The 26,190-nt window shown below is 40.2% G+C and overlaps 1 protein-coding gene across 3 annotated transcripts in view; it reads right to left on the reverse strand.

The window, feature by feature from the left end:
* NKD1 (naked cuticle homolog 1) overlaps nucleotides 1-26,190 on the reverse strand; it is a 111,234-nt gene that overhangs the window by 14,612 nt on the left and 70,432 nt on the right. For 2 of the 3 annotated variants that reach the window (XM_021408601.1, XM_021408603.1), the window contains 2 exons: nucleotides 11,106-11,212; nucleotides 8,441-8,536 (listed from right to left, as the gene is read on the reverse strand). In XM_021408601.1, the coding sequence (XP_021264276.1) occupies nucleotides 8,441-8,536; nucleotides 11,106-11,212 (203 nt within the window). The remainder of the gene's footprint in view (nucleotides 1-8,440; nucleotides 8,537-11,105; nucleotides 11,213-26,190) is intronic. The other variant, XM_021408602.1, reaches the window with a different exon arrangement.

Genomic DNA, 26,190 nt, shown 5'->3' on the forward strand with positions numbered 1-26,190 from the left:
CCATTTTGCCTAACAGCAACTGTAAAATATCTGACAGACACAGAAGGAATGATTCAAGTTGATCCATGCTCTTTCTTCATCAAATGGTGTAAGATTTATCACAGAGGGCAAACCAGATCAAAACAATAACTAAAACACAAGGTATTCAGGTTTCCAAAACACAATGTGAATGAATGAATTTGTGTTCTGCCTTTATTTTCTTTTGGTTTCAGTAGAACTCAGAGATAATTATTCATACTGCAATAAAAATTAAGTTCGCTTGACCAAAACAAACACAGCAATTGAAGAAAAATTTGGACACTCTTACATCCCCATTAAATCTTACTACTTGCTTTTTTTCTTCTTGTGTGCCTAGCTGGTTGACTATATAGAGGAAAACTAGTAAGAGATGTGACAGAACTGTAAACCTAATGTTTACAATGTGTACTGTGACCTAGCTTTGCAAAATTTGTACCAGTTTTGAAGTTACATTTTTGAATGGCAGAGATTATCCATTCCAGCATATTACAGAACATTATTTGCACACATCTTTGAAGGCAATGAGGCATGAACAAATGCTTACATGTCCAGCTATATCAGAATGAACACTAGCCATTTTCATTGTTTCAAACAGAAGAAACACTGCAGTCCCCACTCTTTAGCAGCTGTGGCTGGTCTTCCTACCTTAATCTACCTTAATCTAACCTAGTGCCTATACTATTTACAGATGTCTGAGAGAATAAAGAAAATACCTAAATTATTCTTGGTTAAATGTAACAGTTGGTTCGGAGAATTAAGAGTCAGGTTTCAAAAACTCTTAACTACTACAGTCTTCTTCTGGAGTCATTCCCAGAACAATGGCAGCTCAAAGTTTAGTTTGCCCTAACAGCCCCAGCACAAAAACCCTTTTGTAGTCAATAAATCACACAGTCCTCATTATCTAAACAGGTTTGAAGGTGACACAGAAATACTAATTTCTGCTCACATCAAATTTAGAGAAATACTAATTTATGGCCAGATTTTACAAATGATTTTACAGTAAACAATCTTCCAGGTCAAGAGCCAGAATGAATAACTGAAGTACTAAGGCCTGAACAGGTGGCCTCAAACCGAAGTTGACCACTAGATGAGTCTCACAACCAAGCATTATATCATCAGTATGCAATCATTAGTAAAGTATGTATGATCATTAGTGAAATATGTATCTTGGACAAAACATCTCATTTGCAAGAGATGTAGCTTAGATAAAGCATTATGAGAATGTATTAACCTTGCCTTGTTTAGAAGTATAGTGTCACGGCCTACTAGTACGCAAACCTCCTTGAGCCCTGGGCAGGCTTGAGGTGGAATCCAAAAAGGGAGAATGAAACCAGATGTTTCTGTCTAGCTGTCACATAAACTTGTTTGTTCAGCAATATAAAAGCTGGATCCTCTTGTAGCGAAGTTGGAGACCTCACCTATGAGTGGAAGCACTGTGTAGGACCTCCTAGTTGCCAGGAAAGGCTCTCCAAATCCTCACTGCAACCAGGGCTCCCCAGAGACTGCGGATCTGGATGACGGTGAACTATTAGGGCAATTGGTGATGTATCTTTCTTAATCACTATAGTTAATCTTATGTAGCAATGGAGAGGTGTGCTACCTTGTTCTGTTTTATTCTCGTTGTATCACTTCACTTACTATCTCATTGCTTTACACGTATGTAAAGATAAACGTACTTCTTTAACTTGGTGTCTGTGACATTGGTACTGACCCCATCCACTCACAAAACAATAACTAGATGCTAGAAGGTCCAGACTTTGTCTTAAGATGTACACTCTAGAGTTTTTCTGCACTCAGTGAGATTTCTCCGGATGTGTGAGTTGAAGATGACACATTCATTAAAAGCAGAATCTGCTGTATTTCTTTTCTCCACAAGTCTCCAAATGGGCTGTTACTGCCATACCAATAGCGACTTACCATCCCCTTGACAAGAACCACTGTCTAAAGTCTGAAGAAAACCACTCAGTGACAATCTAGTAGTCTCATACATCCACCCTACTCTGAAACATAGCCAGACCTCCAGATAGACACAGTCATATCTGACAGCTAGCTAGAAGGGCTGAGTTTTTATTTCAGCTAAAAGAAAAACACAACCAATTAAGAACACAGACAAAATACATGTCTTCTATATACTCTCCATAAATTGTGTTCTAGAAGCTTTGTGCTACAATCCTATGCCTCCACAAACCAAACCTCCCTCTTTGGCAGAATGTCAGCCTCAGACACTCAGCACCTTGGGCAAATGGAGCTTTTTCCATACATTCCTTAACAACTGTTGGTTTCTATGCAAAACTATTACCAAGAAATAAGTATCAACTCTTTCATTCACAACAATCTATTCCCCTCCCTTTTTTCAGCTACACCAGGTGTTTGTACAAGCTTATCATTTTCTTTGTTTTTACTTCAGTAGCAAAGAAGTCTTTACTCTCCACCCGTGTTTTTCTGGTGATGAGCTTTAACTCACTAATTGGCATACAGTCTATCCCTCTCGTTCTGTGAGGGTCTGTCAAGCCTCTTGACTCAGCAGTTTCAAAGCACTCCCAAATGCTGACAAGGAAGGCCAGATGCAGTACTTGTGTGACACATACATCATACACAATCAGAAATATATGCATACACATCACATCAGGACAACTTACACCTCATAGCCAAACAGGCATGGATTAACCCAAATTAATGTTCAGGCACTGAGAAGTTTAAGAGGCTGTAAAAGGGACCAGGACACCTTGTGGCCATAGAGTCTGCTCCCTTTGCATTTCATTACATGTTTAATACTCAGCTTCTTCCACAACAATCTGAACTGCTTTGCATTTTGGCACTGAATGAATGAGGTCGTTACACTGGATATATACCAAGATCGAGGTTAGGGATATCCATAAGTAACCACTTAATGCTTATGTTGATCTTTTGAATACCAACAATAACATTTTTATTACAGGATTCGTTTACTTGTGGTCCTAGTTTGGGGTTGAAAGTCTTAGCGAACTGATGGTTCTGATTTGGTCAACAAGCCTGCCTGGGTCATTCACTGCTCCACCATCTATCACAGTCCTGGCTGAGGAGGTACCAGCTACAAGGCAGCTTGAGCCTCGTGCTGCTTTTCAGTTGATGCTTCACTCCCAGATTCCTTAGGGCACTGATCTGGTAGGAAGGAGTTTTGACCCGTGACTGAAACTCCCTTCTCATAGCCCTTTTTGGGCAACTAACATGGTATGGCATCTGCCAAATCAGTAGCACTAGACCATTACAGTATGTTACAATAACTGTGTTTCACAGCTATGCCTATATTTACCTCCAAAATAATTTTAATCGTCCAGAAGCCTCATGGCAGATGGGGTGACTTATGCTCCTCTTGAAACCTGTCCCACTGAATATGATCCATATTTATGCTTCATAAAGAACTGCTTGAACCCATGGATGAAGCTTTGACTTGTACCTGCCAGCTTGTGCATTTCACCATCGACAAATTCAGTGTCAAGAATCAAAAAAAAAAACCAGTAAAATTTTCCTCTCCTCTAGTGGACTGATCAACACGTCTCAAAGATCATCTTCCAAGGAATCCAACTTTTCCACACAGTGTATTACAAAGTTTACTAGTTACATGATTTTGCAACTACTTTGCTTAATACCATTCAGCACTTCCAGCACAAAGTTCCAGCCTACGTCTCAAACTTCTGTGCTTTTTATATAAAAAATAAATATTTTTTAGCGTTTCCCACTCTCCCAAAAATATGGGTTTTATACTGAAATGTACTTTTAAACAATTGCTACTTAAAAATCATTGTGGATTTATAATCTAATATTTTAAACAGTAAAGAGAAATGAGAACAAGAAAAAAAGATCTCTCTCCTTTACAGCAAACTAATTGTATTTAGTGGGGCTGTGCTAATCCAAACGACTTCTGAAAGGTTGCAAGTGTGCAGTATTTCTGCTGGGATAGCTATTTTAATCAAGTAAGAAAGCTGAAACTGTGATAATTTTCCACAAAGAGAAAAACAAAGGCTTTCTGGGTAGTATCCAAACAACTAGCAAATGACATACTCAGATTTAATTGCGTCTTGCTTATAGAACACTACAGTTGGTTTTTCCAGGGCTGAAGAGTTTAACAGTGTTAATCTCATTTTTTCAAGCAGCTAGTAACAACACATATTAAAAAGAGAAACTTTAATAGATAGCTAGAAATTCTTGCATTAGAAATACTAAAAAACGTACAGCATAGGCCACACACGTATGGTGCACTCACACGTTTTTCTGCAGAATTCTTACTGATCTCCAGAAGGAGATTAGCAGGAATTTAGAAGCTTCAGAGAAACTAGTGGGTCCACAAAAAAGAACAAGAGCAAATTATATTTAAGTATTCATCATTCCTTATAGAACTCATGTTGTTTAGCAAGTCCTGACTCCCAGTATTCATTTTTTGCTTTTAATTACTATTGCTAGTCCAGTGTTGCCTTTGACTCAATTCAAAACGAAAATAGAAAGCATTTTTTCTTAATATTTTTCTCTTTTGCAAATCCAGCACATTTAGGGGCTGAAATGACAACCCCTCAAATACAGATAGACATGACTCCTCTATCTGTTGGTTCAGTCACTGCTTCTTTATCATGAGTTAATGCAATGGTCACAGAGAGAAAAACAGCTCATTTCAAGTGAAGGGTCAGGGTGATACATGCTAGCCCCAGAAAAGCCAGTATCCTTGCCCACATCAAAGACTTGGTGCTGAGTTCTGAATGCAGAAATAACCTCACACTTTTTCACTCATAAGAAGGCACAAGCAAAAATAACCAAGAACAAAAAAAAAGGGAAAAAAATGGAAAGAAACTGAAGAGAAAAAAAAATGGATATTTAATGTAAAATACAAAGAACATTTTCAGCATTAAAAATGTATGAAGAGAAACATCAATATCGGTTCATTACCTTTCCTTCAGAAAAAGAAAAGTACAAATGTCTTATCTGTACTTTCTTTGTAGTCTGATTTTTACATACAGCAGGATGTTTTTGTTGCAACATCAGCTCTGTTTGATCATGTAAATTTCTGAATCATCCTTATTTGGAGCCTGAAAGGAGCTTCACTTGCTATCTATTCAACAACTAGTCTGGAATAAATTCCCACGTTTTTTTAATTTTTCTTTTTCACTCCAGACAAGCAACTTTTTTTCAAGTGCTTATTTCTGCAGCTATTCACCAAAGCAATGAAATTTTCCAAGAAAGAACTGATTGCAAAAAAACGGTCTGTATTTATGAAGTATAATTACATTCAGAGAGCTCAGTATAAAACCTCATGGATCAAAACACATTAGTTCAATTATCCAAGTTTCAAGTCCAATTACAAATATCCATATGAAGACAATTATAGTGCAGCTGTCAGTTCTAAAAAGACCTGCGGTACATAATGAATTGTCCTCTTATGGTCTATGGAATGAAGGGAAATATTATTAGCCAAATTTTGTCATATACATTTTAGAACAGGAAAAAATTATCTCTCACTACGCCAAAAGGACTGAAAAATGATCATCTTCTAAGACAGAAAAAAACAGTATTTTGAGAACAGAAACTACTGCTGATTTTCTAATTTGCCGTCCCAATAATTATGCTTTCATGGGTGTATCCCTTCAAGAAGCGTGACTAGATGTGAGTTTCTAATTATAAAGACTAGGGAATAAATCAGACAAACTCTAGAAGGAAATTAAAGTAGTATTAAATTCTGAAGATGTTGTTAAGATCCAGAATAAAATTTGCTAAGATGGAATCTGAATGCTCTTGTCATTGTGTAAAACCCAAGGGAAATGATATCCAGAAACTGCCTCCATATTTTATTTACAATTTTCAAATGTTTTCATGAATAAAGGCCTTAGTCTGCTTGCAATATTGCACCCCACCTACACATCTCTTACAAACTTCATTTTACACTGTGTATACTTTAGAAAGACTCTGGACATGAAGTCCAAGGTTTTAAACAATAAACTTGAATCAAACGAAATGGATGTGGGTAGGCAAATCACTTCCTTTTCCAGTGCCTCACTTTTCCAAGAAGAAAAAAAAGGATGATAACACTGATTTCACTTTTTAAAGCACTTCAAAATCTACAGATAGAAAACTAACAAGAAATGCCATCCCACTATTTAATCCCGCCATAAATCCAGGAGACAGTCAAGTGAAATTTTTAAAGACAGGGAAAGGTCCACACTAATCTTTTCTCAAAAGAACACTGGACTTTTGTTTAGAAAAGCTGACCGGTTCTGAAAGCATTTTCATCAGCTCACTGAATGGCACTGGAACAACGCAGTTCTCTTCCTCAGACTGTCTGTTCTGTTGCTGATCCAGCAATGAGCCTCACACACTTAACTCAAAGCATGTGTCCCATTCATTTTAATTGAAACTATTCACATTTTTAACATTCGCCATTGTTAAGCCCTTTGCTGGATCAGGAGCAGAACTGTTTAACAGACACAGGATCAAGTCCACTATGTTGAGTGCCGGTGTCTCAGAACCTAATAGAACAAGCAATTCTATATCATATGAAGAGACAGAAACTCCTCTTTTGTGGTAACATCATCCATGAGATACTGTCATTAGTCACTCTTGCATAAACAACTCTTAAATTGCATCTGGATTCAACAAAGGAAAACCAAACAAAATGTTTTCTATAAATGACAGTGGAACAGCTTGTAAAAGAGGTATATAACAACTGGAAAACTGCAATGGTGCATACTATTAGTTACTATCTTCGGTTACATGCAAAGAACTGAAAATTATCTACCTATTTGGACCCTCAGTTAAAATCATTTTTTTTGGCACAGGTTCTAGCAACCTCCAGACCTCAGCGTAGTATAATTTTCAATCCCTGCACAGATTTTGTTTCAGTTAAGCTGCAGCCTGCTCTTGTACCAGAGAGAAGCAGAATTTGGCTGTAACATATTCTCTAAGTACAGTCAAATTAAGCCCTTTGGTGTACCACATAATCACAAATAATTATTGTATACATACTTAAAAGCATATTCTCGTTATGTTCAGCACATGGAACTCCCACGAACATTAATGGGAATTCCATGCCTGAATGTAAAGGACACCCATGTGTGTGGGATTTGGTTCAGTTGTGTTTTGTGTTTTTTCCCCTTTTCTTGACAGTTCAGGTAATCTTGTAATGAAGACTTAGCCTTGGGTCTCAGAAGATCTGAGTTCAGTCTGCCACTAGGTTCTTGTGAGACTTCAGGCAAGTTACTTAACTCTTCTGCTGTCACTTCCACACGTTAACAAAGACAATACTTTTTTTTCCTTTTTTCCTCCTTTCTTCTTTTGCCCCCCCCCCCTCACTATAGCTTATGTTCTCATTGGAAACTGGAGTTGACCTACAATGTCTCATCTGCTTATTGTCTTGTACGAGGGGAACAGATTTCATTTGACTATTCAAACCACTATCAGAGTAGAGACAACAAAAAGCTAGAAATGATGGTCACACACGTTAAAAACCTTGAACCACTGCATTTAGCAATTTGTTCATAAATGCCAGAAGAGATCTGCTTTAGTCTTCTAGGCAAAATTTCTTATTTAGTGGTCTAATGTCAGTACACTTTCAGTATTACCCTACTCCTTTCATTCACATCTTAGTAATGTTCACAGATACCAGCGTATGAGCCCACAAAGACAAACTGTCAATTTTCAGCTGATGATCTAAAGGCATGGGAGCCAGTAAACAGGTTGCACCAAAAACAGTGACATTGTGACAGCACAATGTGGAAAATCTCAATAAAACACACTCTTCTAGAAGTTTAATTCAACCTGGATGGAAAATGTTCCGAAAAAGGACCATACTCTAATCTATACTTCCTCTTATTTGGCCTCTTATTTTCATATGACATACAACTTGAGGACATCCTGATAATAAAAAAACACATGTAGGTATGCTTTGATGGGCATTCATCCAGTATGGTACTGCAGCAAGTATCATCAACACTATTTATACTCAGAGGGAGAAAGCAAAGATTAGCCTAATATTCATGAAGACAACAGAACAGTATAGTTAGTCCTACTGGAAAGAATTTCAGAAGGCAACCTTGCTATTTGGTTAGCTTAACTCTGAAAAGCAGGATAGAAGCCAGAACAATATACATTTGCAGGGGTTTATTTTGACAATGTGTTTAGTTGTTCAGTTGCTTCAGATATTTTTCCCCTTCAAATGCCAGCACTATTTTTTAAAAGGCTAATCCCAGATATTAAACAACAACCAGCTTCAAAAGTAGTACAGTTCATCTTAAAACAGTAAGCTACTGGTGGGATTGTTTCTACGAGGGAAGGGTCGAAGTAAACTGCTGTTTAAATTGGCAGAACACTTCTGCTTCATAGAAGAAAAAATATTCCTGTTATAAAACACTTCTCTTGCTAGCAAACGCTGCACACAAAGGGGCAGCTGTACTGTGCTTACCTCACGTGTGACTCTTCCGTTGTTATCAAAGTCATACAGTGTGAAGGTCCATTCTTGCCTGTTATCTTCCTCTACAGACACATCACATTGCAATTCCTAAGAAACATGCAAAGAGCAGCTGATTACCTAAAGCAAAAGGCCTGTTTGCAGAGGAGACTCTGTAGAAGGAGGCTACTTGCTTTCTTCCTCCCTTCTTCCCTCCCTCTCTCCCTCATGGGAGGAAGCTTTCAGGATATGTCCCAGAGAGGCCTCTGTCCACCACACAGAAGAAGATTCATCACAATAACATGATAATCTTGACTCCTTTGGGCTAGGCTTCCGGCAATCTGCAAGATACTACTTTCTACTTCATTGTAGAAAACACAAAGAGGTACAAGAAAACTGGTCCCTGAAGCTGTTAGAATATAATAAGATTTCTCACTAAAAAGTGAGAAAGAAAACTCTGCTTAACTCAGGAAGAGAAAGACACCAGAAACAGACTCACAGTGTGATGTAGGATGTCATAGCTCCAGGAGTGGTCATTGATACAAAATGGCACAAATCCCCACCAGTGAGACCCATCAGACGCCTGACACCCAAAAGCCACCCGTTGGTGCAGCCCAGCACAGCGCCATGAAACTCCTGAAGCAGAGCCTGCCTCGGGGCTGGCAGGTAGCAGTGACCCAGGAGCAGTGCCTGGCCCTTACTGAGTGGCGCTTCTGCTAGTGAGCATGACCTGGGGAAAGCCTGAACTAATCAATTTGTTCAAGGAAAATAATCCCCAAACCAAAACCAAGCCTTCAGTCAAGAACAAAGGATGCACTTCGATTGACTTTGGTCACCTGGGTGCAAATGGTTTGCTTTCTCTCAAGACCTGTGCAATTAGAATTATCCAGAGCCACAACAAGGCAATACAGAAAGTTACAGTGCAATTAAAATGAAAGCCGCAGTATACAAGTAAAATAAACAGCTCCAAATAGCTTCAGCATGACAGAGCTCAAAATACCTGGTTGATCTTCCGACTTGAAACCAATTCCCTACAGCAGTTACCCGTCTCTCTGTCCCCTGCTGAGTTCAAAGGCAGTCTCCTCTCCCTTGTAACAGGCCTGGCTGAAAGCTGCCAAGTGCCCCACACTCTACTGTGGAAACACCGTTTCATATTACACAAACATTTCCAGCGCCTTTAAAAGCCAAATCCCGTTCACCCCACATTTAGACCTCTTGTCTCAACACTCGTGTTTCCGATTCTTTTACACCTTCTAAACATTTACCAATCTCATAGCCCCTAGCTTACATAGTTAGAAAACTTTCATTTGTAGAACAAGGGGAAAAAATATCAATACTTGGTTCCTTGCCACACATTAATCCTTCTCTGTCCCACATTGCCTAACATAACATCTTTATGTGAGGATGTGCTCTGCTTAGTTAAGAGCCATGGCAATCTTCCCTGCATTAGTCATGGAGCCTGGTACCAAGTGCTAACCTTTATGGCATGCCAAGAACTACTTGGGAACAAACACAGACTTTGCCGGTACAGTGGAGTTCCAGCTATACTGGCACCAACCATGTTGACAGGTGTCCTCCAATGTTCAAATATCACGGCACTGTTAATTGCAATTTATCATCCCTTTCCTGTCTGCAAATGTCTGCTATTCAAAGGAGAATATAAAATGTGCCTACAAAAAAGTTATCGCTTTGCAAAAAAAGGCAGGAAAGTCACCTCCCCCCGAAGGCACACCAGCACCTAGCAACAGCTGAGCTGCCTCCTTTTAATCAGCCTAAAACAGTAAAAAATAAATTGTACCAGACTACTAGACCTGCTCTGGAGAAGGAAATGAGCGCCCAGCCATGCTGCAAGGTGGCTGCGTGGTCTTTTAAGTAACAATTGAGGAACGCAAAGCTCATTACTGTGACAGGCTGACAGCGCTGAAAGGTAGAAATCTGCCATGTCTGCTGGAGCGCAGAGAGATGAAAACCCGTGCTGCTTCTTGCCAGTACCAGAGTCTCTTTCTGTTCACCAAGACAGACAACCCTCTAGCTGGATGACAGCACGTTTCAATACTCATATTTATTAAATCGCTCCCCATACAAACAAAACCTGCCAGCTGCGCACAATGTCTGGCAGTTTCATGATTTTTGTATGTCTGCAAGAAAATAGACCATCCAACTTATTGCCCCCAGGATCCTCTTCCTCCTGCTATCTGATCAGGTGGATATCCACTGTAGCATGTGAGGGTCTTTTCACTTTGGAGGCCCAGCCACAGGAGGCTGACGGCTAAGGAAGCTTTCACAAATACCTTCTACATCAAGAAGATTCAACCAAGTGCAACTGTCCACACAAGTCAATCTCATCAGATCTCCTAACACAGGAGGTGGCATAATAAATTACTTCTGAAAGGATCGCAGATAGAGGATTAAAATGAACACCTCTTCTTACTGTACATTTCAGAGCCTACCAAGGAATCATCATCATTCCATTTAAACCTGGGAATAAAACATACTAATCTAAAGGAACAATATCACTAACAGTAAGACACTGAGACTTGTACCATTTATACTCCACCCCTTACACATTACTATTGGAAGGAGCTATACAAATGCATCAGAGGGTACTATTTGATCTACAAGTTATTTTTCTACCTTAATTATGTCAGCACAGTGAAACTTTAGAATACAGAAAACTTACTTCAAATTTTAGTTGCTTCTTGGAACCTGTGCGTGTGTCACTTTCTTTTTCTGCTTTCTTTTCATCTCCACTGCAAACTCCATCTGTCTTCTCTGGAGGCAAAGCCACTGCAAAAAATATATTTAAGAAAAAAACATTTATAAGGAAATGTCAAAGCAGTCTTATATTTGCAAATTTGTCATCATATATAGGGTGAAATTGATTTCAGCAAACCTGTGTGAGAGGATCATTATACTTGATTTGCTTTTGTGTTCACTTCACATCTAGGATAATTTCTGCAGAAAATCTAGCAACAGCTTTTGGTACACAGACGCTCCTACAAATATCACTGGAGTCACAGGAGGTTCAAACAGAGTATTATGAAAATATAAGTCAGCAGAACTGTTATCGTAAATAAGTAGAATAATTTTGCAAAATACTGTAAGTATCTGACAGGTTGCAAAACACATTGCATTCACCAGCAGCAAATGGAGTAGTGAAGCTGAAATGAAGTCCTCATTCTGCTCCAGTTTCCCTCTTCAAATACACAGAAACCTTATGACTTTCCAAAAAAGTATCAATAACCTGCCAAAATGGTTAAAGCTGTGGTTTCTTTAAAAATATGCATGAAAAAGCATATTTCACCTGAATGTTAAGTTAAAACATTCGTACTTACGTAATTCAGTAGCACTCATAAAAAGCATCAAAATATTACCATCTATCAGACACATATCACAACATAGCATATCAGAAGAACTCATACACTTCTCAAGCAGATTAAGAGACAAATGTCCAGGAACTTAGTAGTTGTATCTTTGGCTCCTACAGAGGAACTCAGCCCTGCGCATGATGAAATTCTATATCTGAAGAAAATTAATTCTACATACATTAGAGCTATGAGAATATATACAGATCTTCAACCCTACCCTGGAACTTCTGAGACATGTTTTTTTTTTACATCCATATACTTTTGCCAACAATGCTGAGGCCCATACCTCATTAAGCATAGCAGCTATTCTCCTTTCTCCCCTCCAAATAGGTGTTGCTAGACTGTGGACGTGCAAGTCAGTATTTTTCTCTTGTGCTGCAGCATTTGCATGCAAAAAAAAAAAAAAAAAAACCTAACTAACCTTCCCTTAAATTTATACTCTCAGAAACTCCAAAAGCTAGCATTTCTGCCTCACCAGTCACACTGTACACATACTCACACACTGATAGACTTTGATTTCTACTCCAGTAGTGTTAGGATTCCCTACACCAAACATGAGCTAACTGGGAAGGTCAGCTGAAGAAAAAGAAAGTTCATATCACGACAGTCTCTTTCCCTGTCCACTTAATTTGGTATTATTGGATGAGCAGAGATCGTTTATTAGGAGGTTTTTGTGGAGTGCTTACCAAAATGAAGGCACATATGATAAATATTACTTGTGATAAAGAACTTTGGAGTATATCTGAAGAAGGGCCATATGTTTTATAATCACTTTGTCCATAAATGCAACTCCACATTCCTGGAAATTCAAAGCTATGGCCACACACACACGTACACAAACACCACTACAAAACAAATAAAAAAGAACATTTGGTTATCTACCTTAAGTCAGCAATGTTGCTTCATTCTAAAAACACCAGGAAATGAAAATGCAACATGAACATTCATAACTAATAGTTATATAACAGTGGCTCTTCCTAACTATTAAATGTGTGCCTAGATTTTGAGTGGCTCCTTTGTACCAGTGACTCGCTCCTCACAGGACAGATTTAACTAACCTGTCAGAAACACTTGGTGCGGGGAACTTTTACAATCCCTCACAATCTGGCTCTAGTGAATGCGAAATGAATGAAAGCTGTTCTGGTGTGACCCCTAGCTTTGCTGGAACACTGGACAACCATTTGAAGAAAAAAATCCACCTCATCAGAAATACATTACAAGGATATACATAATGTCCAAAAGACTTCTACAGGGGTCTTTTATCTATCAAGGGACAAGCATCTCAAATGACACCAGCACCTCAGAGAGATGAGAACTGAAGAGCAGATCCAGCACAAGGTGACTGTTCCTTGCCCCAGTGCTCTGTTTATATACATATTTTTTCTGTTGAAGCATCTTGCAGAGCATTCACCACTACGCTTTTGTGCTGCACTGAAAGCCACCTGCGTGTGCATGGAGCACCAGAGCTCTCCAGGCCATGGGGTTTTTCAGAGAGGAACGATGCCAAGGGCACAGAGTTACCTTCTGGGTTCAGGAACAGCCCTTCCACTGGCAAGTTTAATAAACTTTCTGGATGTATAGTATACGCGTTCAGATAGGAAGCTTTCACTTTAATGTATAATTTATGTAACAGAGGAAAAATGTGCTCTAACAAATTAGTCTTCTCAAAAAACAAGAGTTCAGCTATTGGGAAAGGAGAAGATACTCCTTGCAGTACGCTCCTTGAGAGAGTTTAAATACTGTATGCCAGAAATTATCCTCTTTGAGCTTTGCTGACCTTTGATCTGAAGAACTCATTGGCCTTGCTGCTCCAGGGAATTATCCTTTGAAATCAGTTATTCATTTTGGAGCTCAGATGAAATAGGGAAATCTGGTGATCTCATCCTGATGTCAAGTTTCATTCAGCATAGAAAAATGAAGTCTAAATGAGGAAATTTTAAAGGAGAATATGGAGGTATTAAAGTAATATTTATGAGTGATCAAATAATGTGTCTGACCACATATCCTAGTGTGCCTTATCCAAATCCAACGAACATATAAAAATATATAGATTAGTATACAACTGTTTTGTCCGAGAAGCAAAAATATTTGGTATTTTGCCTCTATACTTAGTTTCAACTATTAACATTCTCTCAATTTCACGAAGAATACAAACACATGCTGAACCTACTCATAAATGAAATGAGAATGTCTTCCTGGGACAGTTGAAACTGGCAGCCTGTAAACAGAGATCCACCAGTGAGCTGCATGCCAAGGTTCAGCCGTATTCACAACGTGAACTTCCTTTCAGCTCTGCCAATGATATCAAACGAGACCAGACAAGATTGCTATCTCAAAGGAGCATGGAGAATTAATAGACTGGTGTTTCCGAAGTCTAGGCCATCAAAAATAGGTCCACATATAAAATATCTGTGCAAAAATACTTACCTACCTCCCCACTCAGATAACCAGTCCTGACAGAAAGAACGCTCTGTATATATTAATGCACTGAGAAGCCTAGCCTTGTTGTTGTGGGAATCCACAACTGGAGGAAAAAATATATATATTTATTGCTTCTTGTGGGAATAACCATATGCTCTCAAAAACAATGTTCCCTAACAGAATGTTTCATGAATTGAAATACTGCATATGTTTTCTTTATGATGTTCTCTTTTCTTGTTCATTATTAATGGTCTTGTATTCACTTCTATAACCTTAAGACACTATAAAAATGCGTCTGGACAATATTTGAAATTGGAAAGACAATAAAGGAAAAATATTAACTTGGAAAAATTGTGAAATACCATTCTTTCATGAAAAACAAACTGACTGGCTTAAGTGTACTAGCAGATGTTTCTCTCTAAGATTGTTAATTACTACCACACAATTGCTCATAATTGAGGGGGGGAGGAGAGGGAGAGAATGAGCACCAGTTTAAAGGTATAAAGGCTTATCCTTGAAGAATTAATTCTTTTTTTTCAAACATTTATTCATTTCTATGAGAAGGAGTGGGTAGTAAATCCAACTGCTCCTTAGCAATCTCAAAAAAAAAAAAATCCCAGATTGCTGTGCTGAGTGTACTGAGTATCGAATACAGGCAGCGAACGCTTTCCTCCCTCACCTCCATCTTACATCTTAGAATAAGAGAGGAAAAACCAGGGAGCCGAAATAGGGCTGCACTCAGGTCAAAAAGTGACTGTTTAAACTATCCCTCAGGTGGATTGTCATTTCAGAATTCTCAAAATCTCGTTCAAGCAAAGCACCACGTTTTTTGGCAAATTATCTTCTTTTCTCAAAGAAAGGGCAACTTCACTCTGTTTTTCAACTGTACTGAGTATTTTAATCAGCAGGATTAGGAAGATCTTGTGGCCAGTAACAAAAAAAAAGGATGCAACTGTAATGAATGCTCATGTCTAAGGTACAGCTACCAAGGCAAAACTTACACAGCAGTTATGAGAACCCAGGCTAAAGATGAACTACTTCAGAGCCTACTTGGGATGATAGCCATTTAGAAAGGTATTTGATGGATCACAGGCCTTAACTCTGAAAGCAGAACTACGGGAGATGCTGTGCAATTCCACAGTGATAAATTATGACTGGATGTTAGGTAACTATTATCTTAACATCAGGGTCATTACTGTGTAATTTTTGAGAGAAAACAGAGCAAAGGTAAGATTGGAGAACTGACAAAAATGCCACCTATGAAAGTCAGCATCTGGCATACACGAAACAAAATCTTTTCAAGTAAAATATTATTAGACTTCAAGTCGGATAGATTGGATTCTAAGCAATTCTTTAAACTAGCAGAAACAATGGGGCAGAGTTATCTGTGCATGGGGGGAAAACAACAAACCACACTCTAGAATCTGAGTCTTGTGAGGGAGTAGGATAAAAACAGGAAAATTTTAAAGTGAATAGACAATATCAAGACAAAGAGATGAAGTCATAAGCAGTTCTGTAAGAGTTCAAATGGAACCTCAGTGGCAGTATTTGACAGGTGGAACTGAATGTCAAAAAGCTGGTCCAAGAGAGCTCAGTAGTAAAATTCCTATTGACGTCAACAGGGCAAGGGTTTCACTTCCAATTTACAGATCTAGCAGAGACAGCAGAACTTAGAGTCAGACAATGAAGACCAAAGGGACGGGAAGAAAATTAATTGCGTTGTTTTTCCTGAAGTCTCTGATGTCTAAATTATCTGGTTCTGTCAACATTTTTTTCATTGCAAATCAGGTTTGACAAACATAACTGACATTCTTCTCTGACTGCACAACAACCAGAGGAATAACAACTATGTTTGATAGTTCTTGAGAAGTCCTGTCATTAACAATTACACTCACATTAAGATTTCATTTTTAGGTTCTCTTGGAGGCCAGGAATTAAGAAATATCATCCCCCCATTAAGCACACATGTTGGTTTTATTCCACAGGAGTTGACTGAAATACATCCTTGGTGGAGATAGCTTTACTTGAGCGAAGGTTCTCTTCTCCAGTGGCAAATGCCCACATGCAGAACTGGAGTGAGTAGCGAGTAACATTCCTGCTCCACAGCCACCAGAAGAGCGAATACATACAAAAACAGGCTCGTGCTGGGTCACTGCCAAAAGCATGTATTCAACTTTCTCTGGCTGAAAGCTGAAGCTGATGAATTAGACACACCCTTCAAAACAACAAAGATCAAGCTGCCTTCTCTGAAACTTACTGTAGAGAAATTAATTGCCCATTTTAAGTCCAGTGGGACAAATCAAAACCAATTTAGCAAGAGTTGTACCAGCATTGCTTCATCCTAGTCGGGGATAGGTATTTTAACCTGAAAATACGGAGAGAAGTCATTTTCTTCTGTTTCAGCATTACTTGTTGAGGGTCACAACACAAATTAAGGGTTTGATTACACATCACGGAGCAGAGAAAAAAAGTAAATCACAGTGTTGCTGCCAGCGCCCAACCAGAGAGAGACATTAAACACAGAACAGAGGAATGGTGATTCAGAACATGTGATGGCTTGCGTAAAAACAACAACGCAAAATGTTTCAATCATTCAGGCATCAGATTCTAACTGACAAGTCACCACTAGGACATTTCAGAAGTGCTACAATGAAGCTCACTCAGATGTTATCACACAAATTTAGTCTCCTGAGTAAGTAGTACTCAGACTCACAGGCCTGTGTACACCACCTCCCACAAAGCATCAATTCACACCATTCCCGATAATTTCACATATATAAATTCTCAAAGCTTGATATAGAATCCTCAAACAAAAGCATGTTTAGTTCTGGCGTCTTGTTCTGGTTGTCAGGATGAGGGAAAATTTTTTTTATCTCCTCATCAAAAAAAAAAAAGGATTTGTACTAAGGATGCACGCACAAAGGACAGTATAGTTCTCTCCTCTGCTAGCCAGCACATAACTCATGCATGCTTAAACACTAAACCCAGATTTCTCGCACTCTCTCTAGAGTGAGTTTGCTGAAGGGAGGGAGTTTGCTGAATTTTGCCAGATTACGATTCCCTCTTCCAATTAGTTCCCCAACTGGCTGTATTTCATCAACAACAACTGCCAGATTAAATGCCTTACTTGACCATCTTCACCTAATACACTTTGATGTTCAGTTCTCAAGCTTCAAAATACCTTTTGGATGAAGATCAGACAGCTCTAAACAGAATTACTAATTAATTAAGCAAAGTTAAATTTTAAACACTGTTTGTTGTGTTAGCCAAAAGCCTGAACAGAACAGTCTTTTTTTTTCCCTTCCTCATTGGAGATCAAAGAAGATAATTTCTCCCACCCCTCCTCTACCTAAAAGGGGGTGGCGGAGGGGGGGGGGGGCAATCTCTATAAACTCTGGGCAGAACAGTTCAGGATGACAACTGTAGCAGCAAGATTTGTGTTTGATCAGTGGGCATATCAAAAGCCACATTAATAGAACTCAATCTGCTATAACTAGACGTGCCATTTAATGCGGGTAAGTACTTCTTAAGCGAAAACTGTCACTGTCATATGGACCACTTACCACTTTCTAACAGTGTTACATGTCCCTGGAGCCCTGAATGGGACTACAAAGTGCTGAATTCTGTTGCTGAACAGTGACAGATGGGGACACCAAGCGATCATTTGTAACTCTAAACAAAAGAAGCCAGACCTCTCTAAAAATGGTCATACAGTGATCTTGGTTAGTAACTGGTAATAATTTTGCTGTCAAAAATCCCTTCTCGGTGTAAGCTGTAAATATGGACGTTCACATAAGATGTACTGTCTTTAAATTCGTGTCTCTTCAGATTTTTTTTCCCCTGAGATTCACAAAGGAAGAAAAAGAAGAAAAAAACAGACGCCACATAACCCTTTATTCAAATGGAGACTGAGCAGGTAATGTTATTAATAATGCAGGCTTTGATATCAACTCGTTCCCATCTAACTCAGATGTTTAATGGGAAAATCCTGTTTCCACCTTGCTATGATAACAGGGCCTCTGAAGGTATTTGAGCTGTAAGATTCATTTCATCAGAAATGTTTCCCATGAAGAACATCACTCTGACTCACAAAATTAGCCTTTTATAGAGAGCAGTGCTGTGGACCTGTACTGCAACATTATTTTGGCTGTACTGAATCAGATGCACATCTGAAAAGCTCTCTGATAATTAATATTCAGTAGCAGGGGTTTGGTGTTCCCGTCTGCAGAGCCCTACATTTCACTGCAAGAGGTGGGGAAAAACGGAGCTTTATCCACAACACATCATACAAATAGAAAGCAATATAGTGACTAACAGTCCAGCAAATACACATACCTGCACAAGCATACCCTTATCATATTCAGATGTGGGTGAGGAATGGTACTCAGGTGATACATCACATACTGTAAAACATCCAGAGAAATAACATTTTGTCTAGGCTAGACACCACCAACTCACTTGAAGTCTAGAGTGCACACAGGATCTCATAACAAGAAATTATTTCCACACAACAAATGCATTATTATTTACAATTATTGGACAGCCCAAAGAGCATAATCAGAGATGGAAGTCTGCTGTGCTACAAACTGCTCAAAATGCATGAGAGGAGACAGTTTGGAGCATGCTTACTGGTGATCCAGCCCGTCCTATTGTTCTAGGGAGCCCATGTGTTTTGCAGCCCAAGAGTCAGCTTCCCCCTGCAGCTACCCCTTTGGTGGAAAGCCCTGCAATATCCTCCTAAACAGCATCATTGTGAATTTTTCTTCAGACATAATGTCTTGAAATCTGGTCTGCAATCACTGCTCGCAGCAGGGCCCAGGCAGCAGCCACTGTATGGCACAGGCAGCTGGGGCCAGACAGGGTGGATGCTCAGAGCAGCTCCTGGAGGGTCCTGCAGCAGGCATGGAAAGCAGTCTTCATCTCAACAGTGCTTTGCCAAGAACATCCTTCTGCACCTGGATGGCTCCTTTCTCTGTAAGAATCGTACGGAAAACATAGAATACCCCAAGTTGGAAGGGACCCGCAAGGATCATTGAGTCCAACTCCTGGCTCCACACAGGACCACCCAAAAAATAAAAACATATTTCTGAGAGTCTTTTCCAAATGCTTGAGCTCTGGCTGCGCGTGGCTGTGCCCACTGCCCTGGGCAGCCTGTTCCATGCCCACTGCCCTCTGGCGCAGACCTTTTCCCTAATCCCCAGCTGCCCCTCCCCTGACACAGGTCCATGCCGTTCCGCTGTCACAGAGTGCAGAGCTCAGTGCTGCCCCTCTGCTCTGGGTTGCACAAACCAAGGGGCCTCAGCCACTCCTCATGCGTCCAGACTCTGCACCACCTTTCCAGCCCTCCTTTGTATGCCCTCCAATAGTTTTAGGTCCTTACACTGTGGTATCCAAACCCGCCCCCAGCACGGAGCAGAGCAGGACAGCCCCTTCCCTCACCAGGCTGACAGGGCCAGACACACCCCAGGTATGCTTGGCCCCACTGGCTTCCAGGTTCCACTGGTGACTCATGTTCCTGTTGACTCAGATGATGACATGGTCTGCAGTACCACACTCTACACTCTTGCCTAGAGATGCTTAAGCAGGACTACAACTTTCCCCTAAATCAACTTTCTGTGCACACAGTTCAGGCTTCCTGGGCTCCCTCTGCACTGAGCCCTGTGCCCAGCCCCAGCAGCCATGCTCCTCCAGAGTCCCCTGAAAATTCCTTGGGTAGCAGCTCCTCTACTTCTGAGTGTCTTGTTTTACTGCTACTATTCCTTCTCTCTCTTTTTGTTACCCTGACAGTTTTAAATCCTTTTCAGTACAAAGTTGGGCACTTTTTATGGCATCTTTTACTGGTGAAAGGACCTGGATTGTTGGATCAGATTTATACAGAAAGAAAAATCTGATTTTTATTTTTTTGGTAGGCTGGGGGTTGGGACTTTCCATCTAACAAGAGCAGCTGGACTCTGAGCTCTTTCAAGAGCAGAAATGTTGCTTCGGGTTCACTTCCACAACCCCATAGTGCCGCATTTATTATTTTCTTTTCTCACAAACTAGTTGTGGTTACAAAAGAAAACACCAAAAAAAAAAAAAATCCTCTTCCAAACAAATTACATTTTATCTTTTTCTCCACAGGAGAATAAGGTTGACTGCTACTTGTGCTTTGAGGTTTGGATATGATTGAGATGAAACATCTGTTGAGAAAAAAGGTGTGGGGCGGACTTTTTTCTGCTAAAAATATCATGTCTTTTTTTTTTCCACCAAACTTGAAACATGTGATGAAATTCAACTTTTAAAATATAACCCTGGAGCTACTTGAAACTATAAAAGTCTCCTCAGTATCTGAGGCAAGTCAGAATTTCCACTGTTCAAGCTGGGCTTTTATGAAGAGCAGACTTTAGAAAAAGCTGTAATCTGTCTAGGTAACAAAGGGCACTTGTTCTGCCTGGTGAGGTAAAACTTTGGGTTTCTGTAGCTACTGCAGCAGAAGTGGAGTTGAAGCACACAAAAGCACCCTGACTGATATACACTTTGAATTTGGAACAGCAACGGGCAAAAGCAATATGCTTTTCACTGAAATTGCCTCTATATGTCTGCATGTACACGCTTGTGTGTTTGTAAGGTTCAGCAAGATGACAGGTTGTTGTGTCTCAGCTCTCCAGCGCTAAGGTTCAGGCAGCTCCCTAGCTTTGCATCTATTTAGCCATCCATATAAAATGATGACTCCTGAATTAAATGCCAGCTAGATAGCTCCTACTTCTAAATGCATGACAGAAGTACAAGAACTATTCAATCCTGCCATAAACTGTACCCTCACATCAGGCACACGGAGATATGAAACCCCTGCAGGTGGGAGGGCCTTACAGGAGCATGCATGCAGGATCTAAACAAAAGCCTATTGAAGAAAGCTATCAAAATCTCAGCAAAAGGAGTGCTCTGAAACTTGGTTTCCAGGCTATGTTGAGGTCAAGTCAAGCACAAGAGAATGGGCAACTTTAGGAATATCTGGGAGTTAAAGCACGACTTGTTGCCTACTGAATACAGTATTCAAGGTTTCTAAAATGAATTTAATGTTTCATGTAAAGGCCAGAGGTTTGAAATGAATATATTATCTTCTGAAATAGCAAGGGCCAAAACTTACTTCAATTACAAGAGCAAAATCTGGAATAATTCCATGAACACCAGCATGAGAGTATTATCTGGCCCCAAATCTTTGCCTGGAAATATGCTCTAGTTTCACATGGGTAAAAAGGAGAGAGTCACAAGAGAGTCAGAGAAGAATGGCATTTTGACTCACTTTTCAAAAACATGTTTAATAAAACCTCCACGAACTGTGGTCAAAGCTACAAGAAAAATAACTGGTAATAATCGTTGCTGGGAAATTAAAAGTAGAAAAGGATCTTTGTTCTTCAAGTAGAATAAATGAAACCACTGGTATTCATCATGTTTCCAAAGAAATTGTTTTCAAACTCCAAACTGACTTGTTCCCATATTTCATTCTTTGTTCTCGGTGGTGTATGTCCTGGGGCAAAGTTCAAGTACATTTTTATACTGCTGTACACGTACGGTAATGTACCTTTACCTCTGCACCATACACGAGATCTCTCCCAGATGCTCTTGAGCTCATCAGTTTGCCAAGCGTGTCTGATGGCATACCATGGCAGCTGAGTCCCAGAGCTCCCAGAGCAGTCACCACTGCTGAGGCAGAGGAGCAGGACTGGCAGAGCTGGGTAGTGTAACCCAGCCACCTGGGGTGGTGATAATTGTTTGACAGCCCTCCCCATGCAGTGGGCAGCAGCCGTGCACCAGCACGCACTGCTGTGAGGGCAGTGATTGCTACCCAACCTCTGTGAGATGAACAGCTCACTTGGATATGCCTACACATGCTCCTCCTCTGAATCGCAATACTGACAGCCCAAGGAAAACATCAATGTCCCAGACCGATTTGGCAAGTCCTGATTACTCTGGCCCAGCACTTTCATCTGTCCTGCACAGAGCATGAGTCTCATGTCCCTGGTAGCCATTTCTTGCCCCTGTCTCCATCCTCCTATGCAGAGCTTCCCTTGGGCTTCACACACTGGTGTGAGCACGCAGTTGGATGCCACAGTTTGCCATCTAAACTCACTTTTGGGATGTGGAAGGCAGTTGCCCTTCGATTATCCTGCTTCTCATATGCATCCGTGAAGAGAAGCATCCCAACTGACACCTAGACTTAAGTTTTCAACAGTGACAGTCCTAGGAAACTTTTTGCCTCCTAGCAAACTGGTTCGTGACTGTGGGGAGCTGTGAATGAATGAATTTACTTATTGTTAATTGATCATTTTTAATGACAACTCAGAAAGAGCATTGGCTTCTCTATGCAAGCAGGAAAAGCTGCAGTCTTATATAGAAGGAAAAACTATAGAAAACTAATATTGCTATAAATGCTCAAACATAAATATAATGTTATTTTAAAAGCTTTCCATGTGTAAGGTGTTCACTAAGTGTCAACTGCTTACTTCTTGAAGTACTTGTTCACTTCCCTTTTCATTACCTTGGTTTTCTGCTGAAATACTTTCTAAACTTCACACAAAATTAATATTAAAATCTGGCTTTCTTCAGTCACCATGAAGAACAGAGACCACATGTAACTTAGGAAAGCTTTACTGTGTAGTATATTTTCAAATCCTCTCTCCATAATGTTCTAAGGGATAGAAGAAATGGCACAGATGCAAGAAATCCTGGGCTCTGTTCTCAGCTCTGCAATTGTGTCCTTGCATTCAGGAATAACAACTTTCCAGGACTGCTGAATGATCTGAATACGCAGATCAAAGTAGAACTATTACTTACAGCAGGTGTGATCTTCCCAGTCTAATGGAGAGAATTAATAACCAGAACAAAATCCTCAAACCACAAACAAAACGCACCATTTAAGAAAAGCTATCAGGCGGCGCCAGCAGGAGCTGGGGGGCTGGAAGCTACCGAGAGCGATACCTACGCACAGGGAACAAGCCCGGCGCAGGCAGCAGAGCATGTTCCCTCCGCACAGCAGTGGCTCGGTGCGAGGGGCAGGCTCACCCTCTGAGGTGACAGAACAGCCCACCTTTCAGTGCCTGTGCTCCTCTTGCCAGCACGGGTAGGAGCTGTTAGACACCGCAGAGGGCCGTTTTGGAAATACCTGGAGACCACTAACTCATTGCACGCAGCTACAGACAACCATTGGATGGCAACAGCCTTTCATCACTACTGACCTGGCTGCACTTGAAACGGCAGCTCTAGAAGTAAAAGCTCCTGATCCAAATACCAACCCCCCTCAAATGGAGCAGCTAATGTTAAGAAGCACTTGTACAATTAAAAAAAAAAAAATTAAGTGCCTTATGCCATAAGATTTTCCTCCCACTCATGGCAAACAGCCTACCTGCTTTTATAATTTCCTGGATCTGTGTATGACCACAGGAAAACTTCTGCTAATCCTACCAGTCTCATGTTCTTTGGTGACTTTTATTCTAACTGCCAAACTAAGCAGTTTTCTCTTGGCACTTTCCACTGCTCCTTTCCCCTCCTCCCTCTATGTTCTTTGGTACTTCTTCCAGCTCACGGTCACCAGCTTATCAGCTGCCAGTCCGGCAGGGACTGGCTGCGTGTTGGATATGGGTGGCTGGTACCAGCCTGAAGCTGAAGGTATCTCTCAGATCTGTTTCATTTTGTTTTGAGTAGTAGCAAAGAGTACATTAGAAATATTTTCACAAATGAAAGAAGTACAACCAGTGAGCAAATGATCATCAGACTGAGGTAATCACATAGCATATACCTGTGTACAGCAAATCCATGGTAAGAGTGGAGAATTAGCAACAAGTCATTGAAATGCTGAATTCACATACAACCACCACCCCAGGCTGAACACAAGTGCACTTTTATGGTAGAATTATTTGCCCTGTTTGCAATATCAGTGGTGAAAAGGTATCTGGTTTGAGAGCATAACAGGAAAAGGAAAGTCTACATCAGTAGTACTGAGTGAGTAATAACAACAGTGCTAGGATAAAGCAACTTCATTTGTGTACAAGATGCAATCTATGTGTTTTTTATAGATATACTGATATTTCATGTAAATACATAGGAAATTATTTATGCCTTAGAAAATAAATGAAAAACATCATAACTGAAGGCATTAACTAGAAAGGCCCAGGCAGTTCAAAAAAACCTGCCTTTTGTTACAGACTCATAGCTCAGCCTAGCAGATTACACGAAGGTGTTGTAACTAAGATGAACGAAGTACGGTAAAAAGTGTATTGCATGCAAATAGCATTTCCATAGCATGCTTGGAGCATCTCCAATCTTCTGTCAAGAGAAAAATAATCAAGACGTCATCCTTGACTAACAAATGAAACAGGGCACAGATTGCTATCAGATGAGGCAGCTCCTCTGACAGGTACAGGACTAGACTGATCTGACAGATGTGTAAGATTTCTAGTTAGCAGAAACACTTAAGTCATCATTTTCAGGAGAATGGTGACATGAGAAATCACATTACCACATATCTAATTTGGGTGATAAGTTAGGTGTCTCCTGAGCTTAGAGATTTCACCTTCAACTCTAGAAAGCAGCTGATGTGGACTGATAGCTATATCCCACTGGGCTCTAAAGAGCTTGTACTGCCAAAAGTAGGAAATTGCCTCTTTTCTGCCATCAGTCTCTATCAGAGTGGGATTTTCCTGCTACTGGTTCAGAAATCACAGGCAGGGAGAAAACAGGGTGCCCTGAAAAGCTTCTAATGCTCAGGTGATAAGAGTGGAAACCTCAGTCCACTTCATAAAGACACAGAGTGGTCAGACAAGAAAACTCTCTTGGTCTACAGGCTTAGCTGTAACAGTTTCCCAAAAGCTCAGGGAGAAGGAGGTGAGAAACATTCTGGAGAAAGAGCAGGTCTCTTGAATGATTAAGAAGCTTGCTTATACCTTGAAGAGCAGAGATACAACTTGGGTGTCACAACTGAACACATCAGTAACTGAAAATGCGGATAACTTTGAGCCACATGGCTATCTTCATGATGGAAGAGGGACTTGCTATTTGGCACCACAATCTGTTCCTGCCTGCCATTTTGGCTTCCCCACTGAGATGAAATGAAAAATATCTCCTTACGTCTATGCTAGTTTTTCAACTTCTTCCAGAGTCTTCCCCAGTCAATTCAGTTCTACTGAGATACTATTCTAAATAGTGACGAGGAAAATCCATGCTCTTAGTTATCCTAGCTGTGAAGAGTGAAGCACATGCTTCCCATGCAGATACTGCAGGACAAGCAAATTTGTAAGAACAAGCATGAGAAGTGTATACATAGCCACACCACAAGTACTCCAAGTCTGGCAAATGGAAGTCTCTGAAATAAAGAGGGCAAAATTGGAATGAATGTTGCAAATGAAACCACTACAGAAACTATTTCTAAATGAATTATTTTTGAATTATTAGTGAAAGAGGAAGAAGGGAATCAGAATATGGCTAACTAATATAATAAGAGGCAGAGGTTTCCATCAATCTCTTTTCTATCAAGAAGAATCACCGACCACGTAAGAGAAAATTAAAAAATTCAATTTACAGTAGTTTGCCCCACAGTGAAATCAGAAGCAGGTGCTGGATATAATAGACAATACTGGTCAAACTGTTTCTTTCTGCACAGCACTCAGTAAACAGAGTAGCCACTATTGAGTTCTAACCTCTTGTCATGCAGCAACATTGAGTCAACAATCCGCTCTCATGGCTTAATGCTTTTGATGTTTACTTTGTTCTTTCTATAGTTCAAAAGAAAGCACTAATGCACCAGTCCTCTTACCAAATACAATCTTAATCCCAGAATCCCGAGCCTTTTGCTGTTGGCCAGTTAAGTCTGTTAAGACGAAAGGATTTGATCAAGCTTTACATAACAACACAGAAGTTAAATCCAGCAAAGAGAGCTCTTTTTATCTGTACTGCTCAGACGGCTAAGAGATGAAAAAAAGAGAGGGAGAAAAAAAAGGTAAT

The sequence above is a fragment of the Numida meleagris genome, chromosome 10, assembly GCF_002078875.1.
Source record: "Numida meleagris isolate 19003 breed g44 Domestic line chromosome 10, NumMel1.0, whole genome shotgun sequence".
Lineage (NCBI taxonomy): Eukaryota > Metazoa > Chordata > Aves > Galliformes > Numididae > Numida > Numida meleagris.